This window comes from Nelumbo lutea, chromosome 2 (assembly GCF_056320005.1).
Source record: "Nelumbo lutea isolate HS-2025 chromosome 2, American lotus-T2T, whole genome shotgun sequence".
Classification (NCBI taxonomy): domain Eukaryota; kingdom Viridiplantae; phylum Streptophyta; class Magnoliopsida; order Proteales; family Nelumbonaceae; genus Nelumbo; species Nelumbo lutea.
Window position 1 is genome coordinate 48,635,254 of NC_142685.1, and position 16,548 is coordinate 48,651,801.

At 37.6% G+C, this 16,548-nt stretch overlaps 1 protein-coding gene and 1 long non-coding RNA gene across 2 annotated transcripts; both read left to right on the forward strand.

The window, feature by feature from the left end:
* Positions 1-9,984: 9,984 nt before the first annotated feature.
* Positions 9,985-12,304, forward strand: LOC148870498 (uncharacterized). Its single transcript, XR_016106918.1, has 2 exons — positions 9,985-11,869; positions 12,013-12,304. It is a non-coding gene; the product is annotated as an uncharacterized LOC148870498 (long non-coding RNA).
* Positions 12,305-12,916: 612 nt separating this feature from the next.
* Positions 12,917-14,172, forward strand: LOC148870499 (uncharacterized). The gene is made up of 2 exons (XM_088968447.1): positions 12,917-13,416; positions 13,489-14,172. Exons 1-2 carry the CDS (start codon positions 13,098-13,100, stop codon positions 13,626-13,628), a joined length of 459 nt encoding a protein of 152 aa, XP_088824573.1. The 5' UTR covers positions 12,917-13,097; the 3' UTR covers positions 13,629-14,172.
* The last annotated feature ends 2,376 nt before the right edge of the window (positions 14,173-16,548 follow it).

Sequence of the window (16,548 nt, forward strand, 5' to 3'; positions counted from 1 at the left end):
GAGAAAAGCTTCAAAGAAAAGAGAATAAGTCGAACTACCAGGAAGAAGAATTCTTCACTGAATAATTAAGAGAAATTTCAATATCAAAAACTATCTTAGCCTTCCTCTAGCTACTCTTTATATAGGCATACATCCTTATGGCTCCTATTCCTAATCAGAAAACACTCCATAATAGAATCCTACTAAAACTCCTCAAAAAGAAAGTCTTAATTGAGTAATCCTAATCTAAGAAAACACTCCAAAATAGAATCTTACTAAAACCCTTCAAAAGGAAAGCCCTAATTGAATATAAATTTGAAATCTCGCTATAATACTAACTTCATAAAAATGAACTAAGATAGAAACTTCGTGATAGCGCCAACTTGGTAAAAACGAACTATGATAGAAATTTTGTGATGATGCTTTATCGGTAAATATTTACTAAGTTGGGTTGGTGGTGTCATCTCTGCTTCTTATGTGTCTTGGAATAGTCCCAACTTGCATAGAACGTATTAGCTTCATTCTGTGGTGCACCATCCTCTCCCTATATGTACTAAGATGGGTCTTTGAAAGCAACTTTGTAAATGTTTATTCAGTTGGTCTAAATCCCATACTGCATCATACCTTCCTTACTAGAACTAGAGCTAGTTGTATCATCCATGATGACCAAGGTGGTCTTACCTATGCTTGTGCAATCCCTCTTCCACTCAACTCAGCTTTAGTTACTGAAACAATGACTCTTCTTCAGTCACTTCAATTTACCCAGTCTCTGGGAATTTCAGCTGCTATTATAGAAAGTGATGCTCAAACTCTTATTAAACTCTTGTTGGAGAATACTTCACAACCTCCATGCAGCCTACACATGCTCATTCATAGCTGATAGCTGCAAGTAGGAGTGGTAGTTTTTCAACCCAATCCACAAACCCGCCCAACCCAACCATTAATTGATGGGTTGGGTGACCATGCAAGTAGGAGCATTGATAAATCATGTAAGTTAAAGAAATAATGCACTATATAATAAACTCAAGATGAATGGGTGACCATGGAAGGCCAACAACTTATGTATTTATAGAGTTAGCAAACATGATTACAATAGGACTCTTTGAGAGTTCTAGATAGAGTACAACAAGAAGATAATGAGATAAGAATATTAAAGTTAGGATTAAGAGAGGAGAGAAACAAATCAGATTCAAACTCATAGAAAAAAAGAGTTCAATCAGATGCGAACTCCCTAATACGCCCCCTCAAGTGAAATGTCTAGGAAGGACATGAAGCTTGGACCAAAAAGAAGTAAATTGAGCTCCACTAAGTGCTTTAGTGAGCAAATCCACCACTTGATCAACCAAGGAAATAAACTGAATAGAAAGAGATCACTTGAGAACAAGATCTTACAAAAAGTGAAAATCAACTTCAATATGTTTAGTACGAGCATGGAATACTAGGTTCGTAGCAAGATACGTGGCGCCAATGTTGTCACACCAAATCACAGGAATATGTGCAAGAGGTTATTTTAGATCATGTAACAAGGAACATACCCAAAGAAGCTTGGTAGCAGCATTTGCACAAGCTCAAAATCCAGATTCTACTAGATTGGGCAATGGTGGCTTGCTTCTTAGAACTCCTTATATTCCAACCCAAATAAATGAGATAACCTCCAGTAGAGCATCGGTCATTAGGGTAGCTAGCCCAATCAGCACTGAAGAAAGCTCGAAGAGTAAGCAGAGCCGGTCTGGAGTAAAAATGCAAACCATGATAAACAATATGTTTAAGTTACCAAAGTTTCCGCTTAACAGCAGTCCAGTGTTCTATTGTTGGAGAATGAAGAAACTGATACACTTTGTTCATAGAGAAGAAAATATCAGGCATCGTAATGGTAACATACTAAAGAGCACCAACAATGCTCCAATACTCAGAAGGATCTGAAAGAAGATCACCACTAAACTTGGAAAGCTTAGTAGTAACAGCCATAGGAGAAGTGAGAGGTTTAGCTTCAGCCAAGTTGGCGCGGTGCAAGAGATCCAAAATGTACCATCGTTGAGTAAGAACGATGCCATGGGGTTGTGGTTCAATCTCCATGCCAAGAAAGTACTGAGCTAGACCAAGATCATTTAAAGAGAAGGTACGGCCAAGTGTGGCAACAAAATCCTCAAGAGCAGAAGACGAGGAGCCAGTGAGAAGGATGCCATCGACATAGACCAACATGTATAGAATGACTAAACCCTTGTGGTAAATAAACAAGGAGGGGTTGGCTGCTAACATACGGAAACCAAGCTGTGGAAGACGAGTGTTAAGGCGAGAGTACCACACACGTGGGGCCTTCTGAAGACCATAAAGAGCTTTGTTGAGTTTGAAAACATAAGAGGGAGAAGTCGGACCCACGAAACCCTTAGGTTGACAAACATAGATCTCCTCTGGTACATAGTTGTTTAGGAAGGCATTATCAAAGTCCAAATGCCAAAGGGGCCAACCAAGAGCAATGGCAAGAGCAAGAATGGTGTGAATGGTGACCGATTTAATCACTAAACTAAAAGTGTTAGTGAAATCAGCATCCGGAACTTGGTTGAACCCTTATGCAATGAGACAAGCTTTGTAGCAATCAACAGAACCATCAACCTGCCATTTTACTTTGTAAACCCATTTGATGCCGATGACATTCATGTTTGATTGGTATGGGACGAGCGTCCAATTGTTGTTATCTACAAGGGCATTGAATTCATTAAACAACTCCATGCCAAGAGGGATCCTTATATTCCTTAGAGAAGTAGGAAGGTTTAGTAGCAGTATTTGGAAGTGTGACTAAGATTGCTCTCAAAATAGGGTATTGAAACACATTATTGGACCGTTATGGAAGTGAGCTGGTCTAAGATTGAGTAATCACATTGTGTTGATGGGGAACTGGTGCTAGAATAGGTGGCGTGGCATCAAGTAAGTCTTGTATTGAACAAGTGCCATGAGGTGGAGGAGGAGAAGTCAATGAGGTCGAAGTAGCCGACAAAGGAGAAGAAGAAGGAGCTGGTGATGGTGACAAAGACAGTGGATCAACTAGTCGAGATACTAGCAGAGATGAGGTCGGCGACAGATGAATAGTCACACCGGTACAATCAGTGGGAGCAATCGGAGGGGAAGAAGATATGCTAGAGAAGGAGTTCTCATCGAACACAACATGATGAGAAATATACAATCAACCAGAAGAATGATGCAAGCATTTGTATCCTTTGTTGAAGTCATTGTAGCCGGTGAATATGCGCCAAAGAGATCTATAAGAGAATTTGTTGCAATTGTACAACCGGAGAAGAGGATAGTAGGAACAACCAAAGGTGCGAAGAAGATTATACTCAGTGCCTTGCCAAAGAGAGTGGCAAAGGGAAAAGTACCTCATAACAATGATGTAGGAAGTTGATTAATTAAGTAGACAACAGTGGAGGCAGCATCATCCCAGAAGGAATACGGGAGATTTGAGGAAGCTAGTAGAGAGAGGGTAGACTCGATGATGTGGTAGTGCTTCCATTCAGCAGCATCGTTCTGTTCATGAGTGTGAGGGCAAGCAAGCTGGTGAGTGATGCCATGATCAGCTAGAAAGGTCAAAATGCATCGATACTCTCCTCCCCGGTCAGATTGCAAGCATCAACAGCAACCATGTAAGTTTACTATAATCATTAATGAAAATTACATTATATATGTAACCATTATTTGATTGAATCAAGGCAGGACCCCAAACATCTGAATAGATTAACTCTAAGGGACTGCTAGACTCATTATTGGAAGAGGAAAGATGCAACCTATGACTTTTACCTAACTGGCATGCCTCACAAACAGAAGAAACATTGCTGGCAGAGAATGGTAGTCCAAATTTGGATATCAATTCCCTCACCACGTGAAGAATAGGATGACCCAACCGTTGATGCCAACCATTTACTGCAGTACATTCACCAAAAAAAGCAATTGGAGAAGTGTTCTTGATGCTGAGACTACCCGAGAAGTAGTAAAGCCCGTCTCTACTTGGTCCTCGCAGTATTGTTCTCCCTGTATAATCCTTCAAAACAATATAGTTGCAATGGAATTCATAAAATATATCATTATCATGAGTAAACTTGCTAAGAGATAACAATTTTTTTGAAATAATGGGAACATGCATCAAATCATTCAAGTGAAACAAATGAGAATTATGAGAGAGAGAGAGAGAGTAGAAGAACCAATGTGGGCAATCGACAAACCTATTCCATTGTCAACCTTCACCTGACCCGGACCACCATATTCGGGTTGATTTTGTAGATTTTCAGCATCTACCATCATATTGTGTGTGGCAGCAAAGTCGGGGTACCATGTGGGATCAAAGTTTGAAGAGAAGCCTCCATGATAACCAGTAGGTGCAGATTCTTCAGTTTACAAATTGTTAAAGTTAAGATCATACCACCATCGGCATTTCAGTGCTCCATGTCCAGGAGTGCTGCACTTAACAAATAATAGTGGAACGACCACGACCTCTACCTCCATTATCATTGAAATGACCGCCGCCATGACCGCCGCCTCTACCTCAGTTATTTGAAAAAGTTTGGTTCTGTTTTTAGGGCGACGAACTCTTGTCTTTGAAGGAAGTGTGGTTAGCTACTAGTGTGGTATCCAGAGGTTGGGTATGATGTTGTTCCAAACATGCTTCATGGCTAAGTAAGATACTTAAGACATCATCGATGCCTAGTTGATCCATATCAAACCGATTGGTCATAGTGGAAACGACCAATTAATATTCTAGACCTAGTTCAACTAGCACATAAAGTATCATAAAGACATTTGGCTCAATTAATATATTCAATTATAGAGAGAGTACCCTTCTTAAGACTTTGCAATTCTCTACGCATCTTAAACATACAAGAATGGGAGTGTGTAGAAAAATATTTCACAAGTGCAGTCCATACCTCATGAGAAGACCGAAGGCCTACCACTTGAGAGAAAATTCCTTCGATAAGCGTGGAAATAATCCAACTGAGAACAAGTTGATCTTGCTGAAACCACTTGGCAAAGGCAAGATTCGGCATGTTATTGTTAGGATCATTCGGATCAGCGATTTCTCTTGGAGGAGAGTTGATTGTTTAGTCGACAATCCCCATGACCCTATGAGTATAGAAGACCATAAGTAGTTGTGTTTTCCATAACAGTTAGTTTTCTCCCATTAATTTGATCAGGAGATAGTGTGATGTAGTCGAAATTGAAGAAATCATGCCACCAAATGGAGGGGTATTGGACTGTGAGATTTGTGTCGAGTTCTAGACCGAAGCTGTGTCACCATTGGAAGCCATGGTGTCTTAGCTTTTATACCAAGTTAAAGAAATAATGCACTATAGAATAAACTCAAGATGAATGGGTGACCATGGCATGCCGACCCTTGTGTATATATAGAGTTAGCAAACATCATTACAACAGGACTCTTTGAGAGTTCTAGATAGAGTACAACAAGAAGATAATGAGATAAGGATATTAGAGTTAGGATTAGGAGAGGAGAGAGAAGAGAGAGAGAGAGATCATATTCAAAATCATAGAAAAGAAGAGTTCGATCATATACAAGCTCCCTAATAATGTGAACAAACTGGAGACTACCTCCTCCAACTCCTAATTCTCAATGGGAGCCGTCACATGAGTAAGGACAACTTGTTACCATGCAATTGTGTAACAAGGTTACAATATCATATCATATTAGCTAGATTCGGATCCAATGATATCCCAAAATTCAAATCTGGCTGATCGGTTCTGGATTTAATCCAACACCACTCTATTATCATTAAAATAAGGAAAAAATAAAAAATAATTACTTTTAAATTTTTATAAAAGAAAAAACCAATGATGCCAAAAATACATGATATAGGAAGAACTTTACCAATCAAAATCCTCCCTTAAATTTTGATAAATACCACCTAATTGATTAACATTAATTTTTTAGATATTAGTTGATTGGTTATTAGTCTTTCATGTCCTCTCTCTGCTCCATTACCCCCACTATGCATTCTCCTTGACTCTCTCTCCTCTCCCTTTCCTACCACACCCATTAAGCCATGTCACCATTCCCAACCCAACAACCTAAAAATATTCCGACAATCTCTCTCCTAAGATATCTCCTCTAAGACATTATGAATGTATCATGTTACTCCACTTCCCAATCCATTCCTAAAATCCCCCAAATCTATATCCACTCTCTCTCATTTAAAATACTCATATTAAATAATATTATTACCAAAAGTTAATAAGTACGGTTAGTAAATTACCAAATATTAATAAATATTGTTATTAATTTACTCACCGTGACCTTTTAAAGTATTTTGGGTAAACATTTTTATATTCATGTCAATTAACAACATTTTAAAGAAATTGAAAACTCTTTAAATAATTTCTATAAAATTGAGAATTATATTTATCAATTATCAAAAAGTATAAAAGTTTAGTTATTGCTATTATTATAGTTAATAACCGAATGCGGATGGGGAAATAAAATATTATAATGTTGGAAAATGAAAATATTAACTAATTTATATTGGAAAATAAAAGATAAATTAGTTTTATTTTTCATTAACTAACTAAATAAAATAAATATTTAACAACAATTTAATAGTTTTAAATAAATCTCCATAAATAATGAATTTTTCAAAAATTTTCATAAAACTACATTTTTGTAAAATAACATTTTGTAAATTAAAAGATATAAAATTTTTGAAATTTTATTTAAAATGTATTAAATAATTATTGAAAATTATTGGAATATTTTGGAAATTTTATTACATTTCATATATTTTGGAAAACCATTGAAAATTATGAAATTTTCATTATAAATTATTGAAAGTTATTAAATATAAATGAGTATTGAAAAGGGAAAACTGTAATTAGAACCAATGATTACAAAAATTATTAAGATAAATTATTATAATATTGGGAAAAGGAAATTATTGATTAGTTTATATTAGAAAATATAAGATAAATTAGTGTAATTCTATAAGTAAACCATTTAAAACTAAAATAAATTATTTTATAACAATTTAAAAATAAAATTTGAATAATTTTCAAAATTACACAAATATAATATTTTTTTCAAATTTTTTGTAAAATTATATTTTTGAAAATTAAAGATAACTTAGTGTACTTTTAGAAATTTACCATGGTTGATACTCAATGTATCCTTTTGATCATTTTTTATCATCAAATTGAATATTGGGTTGACGGGGAGGGAGTGCCTTGCCTTGAACCCACCCAACACTAGGGATGGGATAGGAGAAATTAAAGAGTTCTCCATCCTTGACGAAGAGTGGTGTCTTGCCCTGAACTCGCCCAACATTAAGGAAGAGGCAAGGAAATTCGATGATTCCCCATCCCTAACAAGAAGTGGGTGTTTTGACCTAAACCTGCCTAACACTAGAAGCGAGGTGGGGATGGGGTAGATTGTATTGACTTCGAGGAGGGGACAAGGATGAGGTGCCCTACCCCAAACCCACACTGTTGTCATTCCTATATAATTGTTAATTATTTAAAAAAATTAATAAAAATGTTAGATTTTATAATTACTTTTATTTATTTAAAGTCAATCAAAATTTCATTTAAAAATAATAACAGTTATTAAAATTACTACAGGTGATTAATAAAACTAAATTTATTAAAAAATATTTATTCATATTAAATTAACAATTATTATTTTCTGTAAATCAACATTAAATGAAAATATAAGTATTAACAATAACTTGGAATACTTTTAATTAATTAATAACAAATTTTAATTATTAATTTATCAATTAACTAATATTAAATAAAATCATTCAATCTTTGGGATTGATGCACGGTCTCCGCTAGTATGTAATATAATCGGACACAATTTTTTATGATTCAAATGGGATGAAATGCGCATCTGATCCAATTATTAATAATCGGTCCAGGTTTTAACATCCAAGTTTGAATAACTGGATCAGAAGTCGGATCAGGTATTTAATGTTTGGAGTCCGTTAACAGCCCTAATTCAATTCACAAAGTCCAAGAGCAGGTTACATTTACACCAGATCCAAACTTCACAAAAGCATGATTTTTTTTTTCTCGAACATTAAAAATTAAGATGTGATTTTTTTACACGAAAACGATATGTCTTGACACAAAGTAGGACATATATTTGTAAAAATAGGTCCCACTTAAAATCATAGGAAGAAGAAATCTAAGAATTGTATAAACTCCTTATTTACTACTATTCCTCTTGATTATCCCTATTATCTTAGCAAGTAAAGGGTGGAAGTCATGATAATTGCTCCCATCCCCTTTTTATTTCCAAAGATAAAGTGCTAAAAGTCCAAGAGGAGGATGTGACAAGATGAAAATGCCATTGAAATTGATAGACACAAAACCATTAATAAATTACCTGTGGGCAACGACAATGAACATCACTACCACATCACTATAAGAGTGCAAATGGATCAAGCCGAATGGGAGATATACCTATTTCTAAATTGATTTGTTAATATTCATTTTTGAATTGAATCTTATCCTTTATATGTAGATGTGACTCAAATTTAATTTAAATATCGGGCACCACGAATAAATTAAATTAATAATCAAAATATTGTGTAGTATATACTACTAATATTTTATAAAAGAACTATATATTTATCACAAGATTATGTTATTCAATTCGTTTCTAACTACTGCTACTACTTTTCTTGAACTCAATTCAACTAAGCCTTGTTCCAGCTACGTAGGATTGGTTATGTGAATCCTAACTTTCATATCCATTTGTTATTAGCTGTTAGAATCATTTTTCATTAGTTCAACCCATGTATTTTTAGGTTTGTCCCTTGAGCTTAATTTGGAAGGAGTACAAATACAAATATGCATACTGTAAATACATACAGAATAATACAAAATACAATATCATTTGGCATTCTACATATTTGTATTTGTATTCCTTCCAAACTAAGCTTTAGTTCTTCTTGATCCTTCAATTTGTGATAGATCACTTCTTAATGATATTGTTAATGGTCTTTTGTGCAACATATGCATCAATCATCTTAGCTAAGCCCCATTTGGCATGTCTTTTCATGCAGACTGCTAACTTTTTAAAAGCCCGGAAGCTCATTTTTTGTCATTTCCCGTTTGGTTAAGAAAAGATCTAACCACCAAAAGACACCACACTAAAAAGATGAATAAAGCCCGTTTTGGGCGATTTTCAAAATGGAGCTTTTTGGTTTTATCAACTTGTCTTCACATAGAAAGACACACCATAACCAAACAGTCTTCAGGCTGTCTAGATCTTGATGCAAAAACCACTACATCTTTTGACTACTGTCAGATCTTTCAAAAAAAACTTGCCAAACGGTCTCTTAATCTATTTTCCTTGATCATTTTAAAATTACTTTTAGGTGCCTTCTAATAAGTCCATTTCTAGTTTTTGACACGTTTTGCTACATTCATTTATTTGACACGTTCTTTGGCTGCTTAGCAATCAATTCCATACATTATCATAACCGTTTGATAATATATTTTAACCTATCTGTTCATACTGTTCTACTTTTTTTGGAGCATTGTCCTCATATCAAGTCTACCCTGATTTCCACTCCTATCATTATTAAGTTTACATTGAATATTCTATTTTTGCCCCACTTATTTGAAACTTATTATATTTAAGACAAAATTAAACCATGTCATCAGCAGCAAATTGCAGATATACCATAGCACTTCCTCTTTGATATGTTTAGGCAATTTATTCATAATTAATGATCCAAACAAATAAGGGCTAATGAAGTCTCATTGTAATCGGAAACTGTGATGTCTCCCACAGGAACAATATGGCCGTCCAAGATTGACAGCTTGGACTGTCAAATAGGGCACTCTCTGTATGACACATTAATTAGTTCAAACAGACTTTGGTGTAACAATATGAATTAATTAATGTGCTATGCAAGGAGAGCTTTTTGACAACATAGGCTATCGAATACGGACAGCCAATGTTTTCTTCTCTCCCAAAGTGTTTTGATATTAGTTGATGCAACCTTTATATGTTCTTAATTAGGCCATATACTTACTCGGCACTCATTTATTTTCTAAAACCAACTATGATACAGATCCCATATCTAAAAAACTTATAACCAATCGAACAATATCATAAAAATGCCAACCTGCTCATCACAATTCAATTCATCCGAGGGGAGGGTGTTGATTAATCAGTATCATACCTTTCCCACATCATAGGGATATTGTCTTTCTGTAGATCAAAGTCTCCTTACTTTGAAGGTTCTAATTAAAATATGGATCTATTGATTTTAGTTATCATTTTTAAAACCCACAACACAATTCTTTTTGTTAGGATTGCAAGGATTTAGGATTGAATTAGGAGTACTTTTGTTGTAATTGAATCAGGAGTCTGTCTCCGATAATTTTATCGCAGGAGATTCGACTGTATATATTTTGCCATTCTCGGTGAATAAAATCAAGAAAATAGAAACCAGAAAAGCTCTGCTTTTACATGTATCAGAGCCACGAAACAGGAGCGAGAGTCTGGCACGCTTGCAGGCTTCTTCTAGTTCTTCCTTGTCTTCGATTTTGACTTCTGTCGTGCTCGGCTTTCTTTTCGTCTTTCGCTCAAAACTTGCCGAAACCATTCGATTCTTGTGATTTCGGGTCATCGTCAACTACGCGGCAAGTGGACGATTATTTTCAATGATTTGCTTGCTTCCAATCCCCTGCCGCTCCAAAATTGACCGACGAATCGACAATACAATGGCGGAAGTCGTTTTTCTACTTTCAACATCTCCTCTCATAGAACAGTGAGGACAGCACTCTGGTCAATCTCTTCTTCATCCTCTTCGACGCGGCTGATGCCGTCGACAATAACGGCTTTAGCTTTAAGAGAAATGACGCAACAGTTGCCGCTGTTGTAGAAGCGGTGGCAGAGGACAGCACGCTTGGACGAGAGTTCGGCAGCAGTGCCGTCGAAGAAAACGTTCTCTTGGAAGTGGGTTTGAAGGTGGAACAGAGATAAGACGTTCCATGACCTCTGGAGATCGGTGGCGGCGATCTCTTACCAGCGGCAACGGCGATTGTGTTGTGTTCCGGTGGCAGCGATCTCTTAGAAACGCTGTGGCAGCAGTGATCGTGTTGCGTTTCGGTAGCGGTACCAGATCTCATAGAAACGTTGTGGCAGCATCGATCGTGTTGCGTCCCGGTGGTAGTGATCTCTAAGAAACGTTGTCGATAGCGCCTACGTGAATAGAATCATCACGGTTCTGTCGATCGATCGTGGTAACCACATCCAGGGCCTGAATAGAAGCCCACCGATCAGGACGGTCCCTGAGGAATCGCGCATTGAGGCTGTCGGAAGATCGGTGTCAGATTCCACGGCTTCGAAATCGGTGCCACTTCAGGGAGTTCCGAATAAGACTCACCAACGTCCAGATCTTTAACGGGTTTCCGGCAAGTCGAAGTTCTGTGACAGGTTTCAGGGAGATCCAGTTTTCTGTGACGATTATGCCGCCGATTTAGGGTTTTCAGACACGGTGGTCGATATGGATGAAAACAAAGAAAAAGAACACGGTGGGCGTGGTGGACGAAAACAAGGAACAGGGGCAAGAGGAAAAGGTCATGGCGTCCAAGTCAAGGCCTATACAGCCAAAGTCTCTGCACAAAGCAAATCAATCGATGCAGTCAAGACTGCATTAAATGGACTAAGTAGTGAGCAGTGGAACATGTTACTCAACCTTTTGAACACACAGAGAGGGGACTCAACAAAGTGGCAAGCGAAAATTGTCAGAGTGGATAATAGACACAGGGGCTTCTCATCATATGACAGGAAGTCTCGAGTTGATGAGAGACTTAAAGAACATTATTCCATGCTCAGTCGGGCTGCCAGATGGGAAAGCGACAATTGCAGAGAAAGAAGGCATAGTTGTGATGGATGATCATCTTAAACTTACTAATGTTTTATATGTGCCTAGTTTGAACTGCAATCTAATTCCTATGTCGCAATTGATTGAAGAGTCGAATTGTGTTGTTCAATTCAGTAATAAATTATGTGTGATACAGGACCAAACTACGAGGAAGCTGATTGGAGCGGGTGAGCAGCAAGAGGAACTCTATTATTTCCAGAGCATTGCATCAGCAAGAGCAATGAAGACTATAGAGAGCAAGACATGTGATATTTGGCATCAAAGGTTAGGGCATCCTTCTCATAAAATTGTTAAGTTGCTACCTTTTGTTAGTACTAAAAATAATAAGGATGACAGTATTAAGGGTTGTGATGTATGCTTCCGAACTAAACAATGTCGAGAAGAATTTGTTTCTAGTAATAACAAATCATCCGATATTTTTTAGTTAATTCATTATGATTTATGGGGTCCTTATAGAACTGCAGTTTCTTGTGGTGTTCATTGTTTCTTGACAATAGTAGATGATTTTTCTAGAGGTGTTTGGATTTATCTTCTGATTGATAAGACAGAAGTGGGACAAGTTCTTCGAATTTTTTTTGCTATGGTTCAAAGGCAATTTAACAAACCTGTCAAAGTGGTTCGTACTGATAATGGGACTGAGTTTGTCTGCTTGGCTAGTTATTTTGCTCAGCATGGTATTATTCATCAAACCACTTATGTCGGGACCTCTCAACATAACGGGAGGGTTGAACGCAAACACCGGCACATACTCAATGTTGCCCGAGCATTGCGTTTTCAAACTAACATGCCTATTGATTTTGGGGGGAATGTGTACTGACCGCATGTTATTTGATCAATCGAACACCGTCAATTCTGTTGAAGGGAAAAACTCCCTATGAAGTTTTATTTGGGCAACCTCCTTCTTATGATAATGTGCGATTTTTTGGTTGCTTGGCATATGCGCACAATCTTGGACACAGAGGGGATAAATTTTTCAGTCGAAGCAGACGGTGTGTTTTTGTTGGGTATCCTTTTAGAAAGAAATGATAGAGCTTGTATGATTTAGAGTCTGGCACGTTCTTTGCATCAAGAGATGTTATTTTCTTAGGGGATGAATTCCCTTATGCACGCAAGGAGGATGAACAACCAAACAAAGCACAAGGTCAATCTCATTGTGGAATAGGTGGGACAGATGAGAAGTTGGTACCGTCCACTTATTTACCAGGACAAGCAAATGGCGAGATGGAGACTGACCAGCGAGGTGAACTCGCAGAAGAAGGAGTCAGTGTAGAAGAAGGAACCCACGTAGACCCAAATGCCAATATTAGTGAACCCATGCATTCTTCTAACGTCACCACAGAAAATGCAAGCGAAGACAGTCATGACGTTAGGGAGGGTGGCAATGTTGAGCAACAGCAGCACTCTAATTCTCTTTTAGGGCATGGGCATCGACAGAAACAGCAGTCCACAAGGTTAAGAGACTATGTGCTTCACACCACACAGTGCTTGAGTCCCTCTCCACGTCCCTTTGCAAGCTCACTCGGCCAATCACATCCTACAGGTAGTCCTTATCCCATAGATAACTATGTGAATTGTAACAATTTTTCTCATCGACATCGTGCTTTCTTGGCAGCTATTACTACAGGAGTTGAACCTACTTCTTTTGATGAGGCTGTAAAGGATGAAAAATGGAGGGATGCAATGCAGAAAGAAACACAGGCACTTGAAAATAATCAGACATGGACCGTAGAGCCTTTGCCATCCAAAAAATGAGCCATAGGATGCAAATGGGTATTTATCGAATCAAGTACAATGCTGATGGGACAGTGGAAAGATACAAAGCCCGTCTCGTGATCTTTGGGAACAAGCAGGTTGAGGGAATTGATTATAATAAAACTTTTGCCCCAGTTGCAAAAATGGTTACTGTCCGCACATTTCTTGTAGTCGCAGCAGGTAGAAATTGGGAGCTTCATCAAATGGATGTACATAATGCATTCTTTCACGATGACCTTCATGTGGAAGTCTACATGCGAATGCCTCCTGGCTTTCAGTTAGATAAACCAGGTATGGTGTGTCGGTTGCGAAAATTCCTGTATGGCTTGAAACAAGCGCCGAGATGTTGATTTGCTAAATTAACCGTAACCTTGAAGACATATGGGTTTCAGCAATCAGATTCAGATTATTCCCTATTCACCTTTCGCCGAGACAGGGTACATGTGCTTGTCCTCGTGTATGTGGACAACATTATCATGTCAGTAATAATCATATGGCATTTCAAGTCTTCAAGAAATATTTGAGTGACTACTTCCATATGAAAGACTTGGGACCATTGAAATATTTTATGGGCATTGAAGTTGCTCGAAACTCAACAGAAATATTTCTGTCTCAACGAAAGTATGCTCTAGATATTATCACTGAAGTTGGATTACTTGGTGCAAAACCTGCTCATTTTCCTATGGAGCAGAATCACAATCTGGCTTTGACAGATGGGCCTCTGTTATCTTATCCTGAGTGATACAGGCGCTTGGTGGGCAGACTGATTTATCTCTCAGCAACTCGTCCTGAGTTGTCTTATTGTGCAAACGTTCTGTCCCAATTCATGCAGAAACCGCAAGAAAAACATTGGGAGGCTGCATTGCGAGTGGTGCGCTACTTGAAAGGAAATCCTGGTCAAGGAAATCTCTTGCGTTCAAATTGTGACTTACAGTTATACGCATGGTGTGATTCAGACTGGGCGAGCTGTCCTTTGTCCTGACGTTCCCTTTCTGGGTGGTTTATTCTACTTGGAAAATCGCCGATTTTCTGGAAAACTGATAAACAACACACTGTGGCTCATTCTTCAGCGGAAGTAAAGTATCGGTCTACGGCCACGACCACATGTGAATTAAAATAGCTGAAGGGATTGTTATTGGCCCTTGGAGTGACGCATTCGAACCCAATGCGATTATATTGTGATAGTCAGGCAGCCTTGCATATTGCAGCAAACCTAGTGTTTCATGAGCGTACGAAACATATTGAAGTTGATTGCCATTTTGTTCATGATGAGATTCAAAATTGTTGCATTCGTCCTACTAATGTGTCGACTACAGTTCAGATGACTGACATTTTTACAAAAGCACTGGATCGCAGAGAATTTGAGTACATTCTCCGCAAGTTGGGCATTCACATCCTGCATGCTCCAACTTGAGGGGGGTGTTAGGACTGCAAGGATTTAGGATTGAATTAGGAGTCATTTTGTTGTAATTGAATCAGGAGTCGGTCTCCGATAATCTTATCCTTATAAACGTAGGAGATTAGATTGTATATATCTTGACATTCTCAATGAATAAAATCAAGAAAATAGAAACCAGAAAAGCTCTGCTTTTACACTTTTGCACTTTTGGACATAGATCCGATTCGTATCTAGTCTTTAACTCCAAACTCGACCATCCTCGGCACACCCTATTTTCCAATTCTATATAAAGTGGGTACATCAAAAAAGGTTCTTGTTTACAACTTATAATGACGGAAGTGGAAGTCTTTTTCCTTATAAGTACTTTTTGACTAAAACTAAGCCGAGCTTGATAAAATTATAGTTTTTGCCTAGTCACCACGCAAAAAATAAAAAATAAAAAAAAAAGTTGAAACATAATCTCCTCCGTGGTATTCTTTGTGCGTTTGCCACTAAAGGAATTGCTGAATTGGTCGTAAGTTACAGTACTTCAAGAAAAAAAAAAGGAGACAGTTAAATGTCAAGTATCCAAAAAATGCTACGCGGTTAATGATCACCGAAAGGCCTAGAACATGCCATCAACCGTATGATTTAATGTTTAGTCTACTCAAATTACTGTCGAAATAGGTGTTAATTCGAAATTGATGTCAATTTATGGGCAGGCGTTGGTGCATAAAGTGCGGATTGTTGGTTATAGATCTGCATTGAAAATCAGAAATCTGTATTGAATAAATCCCTAAATTTATACAACTTTTCCCGGACGTCAAGTACACGAGGCAAAATCAGCAGGCAGCTGGAAATGGAATTGTATTTTAAGTACTTTCTTGGCCCATTAAAAACGTTTTCAGCGTGTAGCCGAAAATACAAAAAAAAAACACTCTTCTTAATTTTCTGACAATCATGCAAACCTCCTCTACGTTTACACTTTAACAAAACTCTCACTTATACATTTTACCAATTATGCAACTATAAGCCGCCCTAAGGTATTTATTTTTTCAAATACCTATTTCGCCCTCCCTCTAAAACACTATTCATTTTCTTCCTAAGAACTAAGAACCTGAGCCGTCAGCCTTCCATCGCATACCCATGGCCTTTCTCATAAATAGAAGCAATTCCAAAGAGCTTAAGGCATGGTCTACCAATCTGTCGCTCCCATTCCCTCCCCCTCTTCAAACATAGTTTACAAGAAAAATGAAAGGTCAAGATGGAGTTGCTTTATAGGAAAAGCAAAAGGTTGAAAGCTAGGCTGCAACTCGTTACAATAGTATTTGATGATGTGAAATCTGATCGTTCCCTCATGTCTAGTGACTGGGCTTGAACAAGGTCCTAATCTGGCAGTGCCGAGTTGCACGGCCAAGCCGGTATCTGCATATCCGAGCAAGAAAGAGTTGTAAAGAGAGAATTGTGAGAGTACCTGGGTAGGTTTTACCTAGGAGGACACTCCAATGCTTAAGTCAGTATGGAAATTTTATGAGAATGTGT